This window comes from Azolla caroliniana, unplaced genomic scaffold (genome assembly GCF_043228905.1).
Source record: "Azolla caroliniana isolate FFs.n. ecotype wild unplaced genomic scaffold, voAzoCaro1.0.p SCAF_15, whole genome shotgun sequence".
Taxonomy (NCBI): domain Eukaryota; kingdom Viridiplantae; phylum Streptophyta; class Polypodiopsida; order Salviniales; family Salviniaceae; genus Azolla; species Azolla caroliniana.
The window spans coordinates 3,268,364-3,275,601 of record NW_028230450.1 but is presented as its reverse complement, the minus strand read 5'-3'; the positions used below and the strand labels follow the sequence as shown (position 1 = coordinate 3,275,601).

General features: G+C 40.9%; 1 protein-coding gene across 2 annotated transcripts; it reads right to left on the bottom strand.

The window, feature by feature from the left end:
* Positions 1 to 872: 872 nt before the first annotated feature.
* Positions 873 to 4,147, bottom strand: LOC147854369 (uncharacterized). 2 transcript variants are annotated; one of them, XM_087331294.1, is made up of 2 exons: positions 3,037 to 4,147; positions 873 to 2,958 (listed from the first exon to the last, which is right to left on the bottom strand). In XM_087331294.1, the coding sequence occupies exons 1-2, from the start codon at positions 4,040 to 4,042 to the stop codon at positions 1,337 to 1,339; spliced, it is 2,628 nt and encodes an 875-aa protein (XP_087187420.1). In that variant the 5' UTR covers positions 4,043 to 4,147; the 3' UTR covers positions 873 to 1,336. The 2 variants fall into 2 exon arrangements, with proteins under 2 accessions (XP_087187420.1, XP_087187419.1); XM_087331293.1 differs by having other exon boundaries at positions 873 to 2,654; positions 2,730 to 4,146.
* Between the last annotated feature and the right edge of the window lie 3,091 nt (positions 4,148 to 7,238).

Below are 7,238 nucleotides of genomic sequence, written 5' to 3'. Positions count from 1 at the left end.
AGTAATTGAGTTTAAATATCCAAATAGCGTTGTAACCCTTACATGATGGTGAGAGTTTTGGGTTTGAAACAATTACATAAATGCTGCTTTGATGTAGGAGTGAATCATATCAAAAGGACTCACTTGTTGGAATATCATAATGTTATGTTGAAGGTGACACTTTTATTTGGGCTCAAAACAATACATAAATGATGCTTGGATGTTGCAAGAGTGAATCATATTAAAAGAAGGATGGAAGATAAGATTGAATTGTTGGAATACCATAATGCTATCATGAAGGTGACATTTTCATTTCATTACAAGATTCCCTGAAAGTGATACAATTTAATTTAGATTCTCTTATTCACTACATAGAATCAAAATCGATGAGAATTTTAAAAATCTGTCTACATAACTTTTATGCCATCATTTATCATCCACTTCAATTATTTTGTAATGAGTGTGGATTTAGCACATTCCAAGGAGCCTTCAAATGGGGGGTCACAATTGTACGAGATGTCCATGGTCACCATCTTGAAGACTTCATCATTGTTGCTATCATGGCAATTGCCCGATTGCTTTTACTTGGAAATTAGTGATGTATTAATCTTTAATCTACAAGTATCCAGTTAACAAGGATGCCTTGATCTTGCCTACTCAAACTCAAGAGAGATTACCATCCTTCACATGTGCTCCTTGACCGACCCTTGCTTTGCTTTGACAATAATATGAGTGATAAAAACTATCAACCTCTGTTTAAAATTAAGAGAATACAATCTTGCAGCTAGCTGTGTGCAAGATCAAAATACCCAGACAATATATACTAATGCGATGAGACACAAAATAGTGTTATCTATATATGTACCTGAAAGAATGGGACACATGCCATAAGCTTATGGAAGTAAATGTTCTATATTATTCACTGATGTGATACAAAAACAAAGGCATCATCTTGCCTTCTATTCACAAAGCTGAAAAATTAATGAACTCTTGCACAGTAAAACTGCGCTAATTGATGTCCTTACTAGGGTAACAAGCCGTAACAATCACCAAAATAGCGGTAAAAATAGAGACACGATAAAAATAGGGGATATGGAAAGACATAAAACCTATGTAGATCTCAAGACGCCAGCAAAGTGGGTGTACAAAATTTAACAATCCAGCTTTTTCTCTAGATTTCAAACAGCAACAGTCAACATTATGAAATATGCATATACTCACACAAGAGGTAGGTGGGTCTGAACTTTGTACAGTGATGACTGAAGTGTATAACACGTGCCATCGATTTCTTTTTCTATGTCTATTGTCATGCCATGGTTTTATTGATGAAAACGTCCTCTTAGGTGCATCATGTGTCTCACATATAACGCCTTTGAGGTTGATCCGGAGGTAGAATATCCAGTGCATCTTGATAAGAAGAACTCTGACTAAAGTCGTCCACAAAAGGATTAGCACCTACATAAGGCACCGCCCCAGCCGGATTTCCTATCATGACATTGGAGGTGAAATTGTACAAAGGCATCCTGGTTGCATGTGATGATGCATCTGGATGCTCCATATGAACAAAGTAGCCATATTGTGCAGATGAGACCGCATGAGGCAAAGCCACTTTCTGAACAAATGGTTTCTTCTCTGGAGTGCTAGGACTTAAAGGAGTGAATTGACTGTAGTCTTGGTTGTTATTAATGGGCTCAACGACAGTAGTAAACGGATCACTCCTAATTTGCCTATGGAAATCTATGTTTTCATTGCCTTGCTGATGCACATTTGAGGACTTACTTCCCTTCACACCTTCAATACCCATCAATGAAAACATTGATGGTGGGTTTGCACCAGAAACAACATTCAAATCTTCCAAAGACCCCTGCTGTGGTAATAGTGTTTGTTGATAATTCAACTCTACATCAGTTACTGGCACTATAGCTGCCCTTCTTGGAGACATATTTATTCGTGATGGTGATGTGTTCAAATCAATAGATAATGGAGTTACCTGAGACAAATGAGGATCCCCAAACTTAATTTCTTCCTCCATCGGTTCCAAAGGTCTATGTATCTTCGATTGAATGCTTGTAGGATGTATCAAAGGTGAAGATATGCTTGTAATTGCAGAAGAAACAGCCTTAAAAGACAAAGGATGCTGGAAATGGCCTCCTTCCCCTAATGCATCTTCAGGGCTAGCATTTGGAATAACGATATTCTTGTCTTCTCTGGATGGTTTCTCCAATGGCTTGAGAAGATGAGTAGAATTCGTTATCGGTGATTGATGAACCAATGGCGGTGAGAACTCATCTCGTTGTACAATTGTCTCATCTCCATCTGGCTTCGATCCCATGATTACAGATTCAGCTGTTACGGGACGGCAAGCCACACGTGAATTCATCATTGTTCGCTGTCTTTCCATTGATTCACTCAAGCTTCTGGGTAGAATACCTTGTCGTGAAGAAACCATAGGGGGCATTGAGGTCGAGACCAAGCCTTCCTCCTCTATCAATTGAAACTCTGTTGGATTCTGAAATTTCCCACATGAAGGGGGGGTCATCACATCCTCATCGAATAGGGGAAACAAAGGAAGAATACCTTGCTGTACAAATCCTTCCTCGACACTCAATTTGTTCAACCTTTCAGTTATCAATTCATGGCCATGGACTTTCTCGAAGCCCGATACTTGCTCTAACCTGGCATCATCATCATCACCATCATCATCATCATCACCACTACTGACATCACCATCTACAGTTTGATTCACTAACCTTTGATCTTGATATTGTGATATTGATTCGCCATAACCACACAATGCCATTAGATTGCTGTCGGTGCCAGGTCCGGACTGCCCTTTGGTGACAGCATATTGAGACCTGTCAGACAACAAAGACAGGACCACAGGAGGGGCCGACACAGAAGAAGAAGACGAGGGAGCCACAGAAGGAGACCTCGTTTTGAGTAATAAGGAAGGCGAGGCTGGAGCGGAAGAGAACTCGTCTGATATCGCAGAAGAAGGTTGCTGAAGGTCTAGCAACGAACCTAACAAATTAGAGGAAGGAAGGGTGGAATCCATACTTAGATCAGCAGCATTTTGATGGGTTGGAGATGGAAGATGTGCATCTGCCGAAGGTGAGCTACGATGATTACTGCTATTTCCATAGCTAATTGCTGCCGCCCATTCTTCAAGCAGATCAACGTGGCCACTAGTTGTTGAAGAGGAGGTGCCACCACCATGAAGGTTATGGCTGTAGTTGTCTGGTGGCGTTTCGGAGAAGATGGAAGATGTGATGGATTCGGAGCGGAGGTCTCGAGGAGGGGCCATTGGTAAGGAGCCATTGAGAGCATCTAGGAACCATCTCTCCCGCGTGTCCGAGAAGCTCGAAGACTGGCTATTGCTCCTCGAAGATACTTCAGGCTGCAGTTTCAAAGGGAACAAGAACAGCCGGAGGCGAGAAGAAGAGGAAGAGGAAGAAGAAGAAATCATCGAGGAGGCCGAATTAGAAATCAAAGAGGAGGTGGAAGAAGAGGAGCGATTCCCCGAGCTGAGCCTGTCATATTCTTCCATCATATTCTCGAGGTCTTCATCCGAAGTGACGGAGATGAGGGCATCGAGATCCTCGCCAGGGAGCTGGTATTTGATGAGGAGCAAAGAAGGGGGAGGAGGAGGTGGAGGAGGAGAAGAAGAAGAAGAGGAATTAGGGCATGAATTTGATGAGGAATTGTGGTAAGAAGCCGAGAAGGTCCTGGCTAGCTTGGCTGTGAGGTCCGAGAAGGAGACTGTCCTGCCCACCACCACGATCCGGCTCTCCCCGCCTACGTACCGCAGGTGGTTGTCGTGAGGCCGAGGCAGAATCCGGCCGCCATAGCTACACATGAGCTTCACCCGCGACACATCGTGAGGGGGATGGCTGCCTCCTCCTGGCCCGGGGACGGAATATTCCCCGGGATATTCCGGAGACGATCGAGAGCTGCTGCCGCTCCGATCTCTATCTCTAATGGTGTCGCCTCCGCCGATGCCGATGCTGTTGTTGGCGGCAGCCGTGGAGAGAAGGGAATTGGGATCGGAGCGGCGGGGGGCCATGGAATCTATATTGATGATACCACATATACATATATATATGTATATATACACACACACAGATATGTATACATACACACCAAGAGAGATATGTGTATATACAAACACAGAGAGATATGTATATACACAAGCACACAGAGATATGTATATAAACACACACAGAGAGATATGTCTATATACACACACACAAAGAGATATGTATATATACACACACAGAGATATGTATATATACAGAGAGAGAGAGAGAGAGAGAGATTAGGAGGAGGTCTCCATTTTGATGTAATGAGAGAATGGAGAAGAAGAAAAGGCAAACAGGAAGAGAGAAAGAGAATATATGTACATATATGTATATATATATATAGCTCTCTCTTTCTCTGTCACTCTGTTCCCAAAACCAGCACACAGAGCAGACAAGGCACACAGACAGACAGAAACAGAGCAGGGGTATTTCTATAGATATTGAAAACTTATATACAGAATAGAGAGAGAAAGAGAGGTTTTTTTGGGGGGGGGGGGGGGGGTATTAGGGGTATTTTCCATAAATATGGAAAGCTTCCCCCCCCCCCCCAACCCCCCAAAAAGAGAGAAGAGAAGAGATGAGATGGGGATTCAATGGAGAGTGTCGGGTCTTAGTGTCGGAAGACCCGAGAAACTGGCATTCCACCGAATGAACAAAGCGAACATTGTCACATTTATGTCCCAGACACAGACACCCACGATACCTGGGGACATGAATGGAATGGAATGGAATGAATCTCTCTCTCTCTCTCTCTCTCTCTCTTGGTGAAAACACACAATTATATTAATAAATGTGTGTAAAAAACACTACTTACAATGGGTGTGACCATGAAGAATGGTCACCCACTAACTACACTACACTACATGGGTAATGGAACATGTTGAATTGCCAATAGGCAAGACGAACATTCCACAAAGGAAAGGATTTCCACTTGCTCCAATAAAGAAAATTGCCACATTAGTACTCCCTTCAACTTTCATAGATATGCTTTCACTCCATGTCTACCATCGAATACAAAAGCGTTGCTCTCTCTCTCTCTCTCTCTCTCTCTCTCTCTCTCAAGGAGGGAAGTTTATGGTATCTAAACTATGTTGAGAGTCGAGTCAAGTGACAGGCAGAACACCGCTTGTGATTTGACACGATCCAAGACAGAAGAGCTCGGTCTGCTTCCCTAGCTGGACAACTTCCGAGCCGAACTTTGATCTAACATCCATCTGATATATATATATATATAATATAATATAATATTGATTGATTGATTGATACCTCGTTACATAATATTAGTGTCAAAAGCATTGAGCATTCAAGTGAGATGGTGGGTAACATGTGTGCGTGTGTGCGTGTTTGCTTGAATGTCGAAGCTCGATCCAAGCACCACACGCTCCCTGGCTTGAGAAACGAAATCAAATCATGCATAATGGCCTCTGACTTAGCTTGAATACCCTTTTGACTCATTTTTTTTGCCTTCACTCTTGCTTAACTTGACCCATTGCTATTATTAGTATTGGTTAATTTTATTATTTGTGTGTGTGTGTGTGTGTGTCTCTCTCTCTCTCTCTCAAAATGGTATATCCTTCCATCTATTTTAGAGGTTATCTTTTCCTAATGTTTTTAGACTCTTTCATAAGACCCTTTTTTCCTCCTCTCTTTTCCACTATTATTTAATCATCTCTCTCTCTTCCCCCCCCCCCCACCCTTTGAGGGGGTGGGCACTCGGTACAAGGCACATGAGATACTTGCTCACCATGTCTGATTTGCACAAGGACAGACAAATGCACTCGTTAATTTTGGTCACATCGTCATTTCACTGCACAAACCAATCCTTGGCCATGAAGTTCAATCACCACTAGTCTCATACATATTAGCTATGCGCTTTACGCTAGTAAATTAGTGAGAACTTATAATGTGATCATTATGTTAGCAATGTAAATCACCTGTGCAATGTAAAGCACCTGTGAAATGAACGCATTATAACCTCAGCGTCTTGGGCATTGAGAATGTGAACACAAACAAAAAATTCACTTGCGTAATCTCCTAGCCGATATCAATTTTATCATTGAGTTTTCGTTCTCGCTAGGCACATTGTTGCTCTCATATGCCAAGTGAAGCAATATGATCATCGGAATGCAAGGTCATTAACATGACGTAAAGCAAAAGTCTTATAGTGAATGGTTCTATTGTTACATCATTTGTTGTACTAAATACACAAATATTTAGTAAAGTGTTCTTTTTCCTAAGAAAATGGCTTTACACGATTCACTATTTACGACCCAAACTAGGGTTTGAGACTAATAGCAATCACCTTATAAAAGCACTATGTATAAAGATGGTAGGAGTTTGATGCTATTAAAGGCAATAGTTTCCCTTCGAAGATATATGTAGGTGAGATCCTTGTTTCCTTTGCTCACTTGATGCACTCTTCTCTTTGGTTCACCTCATATCCTCTTTTGCTTTTTGTTTGATTGTAATACAATATTTCGTATTCAATCTGAAAAAGGAAAGAACATTGAAATCAAACACGAAAACATGGTGTCTAGAACACAACTTTTTCTTTCATAAAGAGTTGTGAAGCATGATATGCCTTGTCTACTCGCAATACCACACATTCTCTTTTATCTAGCTTCTTTTTGTGTTGGAAGTTTCAAAGTTTATCTTTGCATAATGGTACCTTAGTCTAACCAATACAATGGATATATAAAAATATAGCTACCACATGGCTTCTACCTACTGGTTGCATTGCTTTTAGTTCCTCTTTTTGTGTATGAAGTTTGAACCCACAATTCTAACCTCCTCTCAAAGAAATATATGCTAACCATACCTTAATGTTATCCTCGACATAATATACCTTGGCAACCCAAGCTATATTGATCTATTTATACATTTGTCTCTCAATTGTTAGAACAATGAAAATATACAATGTTTAGTTGTATTTGGCTAAAACCATAAAGAAAGCTTTATTCATAGCACACTGTCATGTTTTCTCATAGATGTTGTCGTTGGGATTTTGCATTAATATTTACAATCAACATAGAGGGTCTTTCCTAAAGTCTTCTTATAATCGAGAAGCTCTCATGTCGGGCATGCACAAATAGAATAGGCTTTGATCAATAGCAACTTCACCTATAGGCTATAATATCAAATCAACACATAGTATGCTTAAAACATAATCTATATTAGACC

Bases quoted from the DNA above. Each gene is read 5' to 3' on its own strand.
- LOC147854369 (XM_087331293.1), bottom strand. From the start codon at position 4,042: ATGGCCCCCCGCCGCTCCGATCCCAATTCCCTTCTCTCCACGGCTGCC. The intron at 2,655-2,729 runs GTTAGTGAATCA...TGATGATGCCAG, and splicing joins TCACAATATCAAGATCAAAG to GTTAGAGCAAGTATCGGGCT.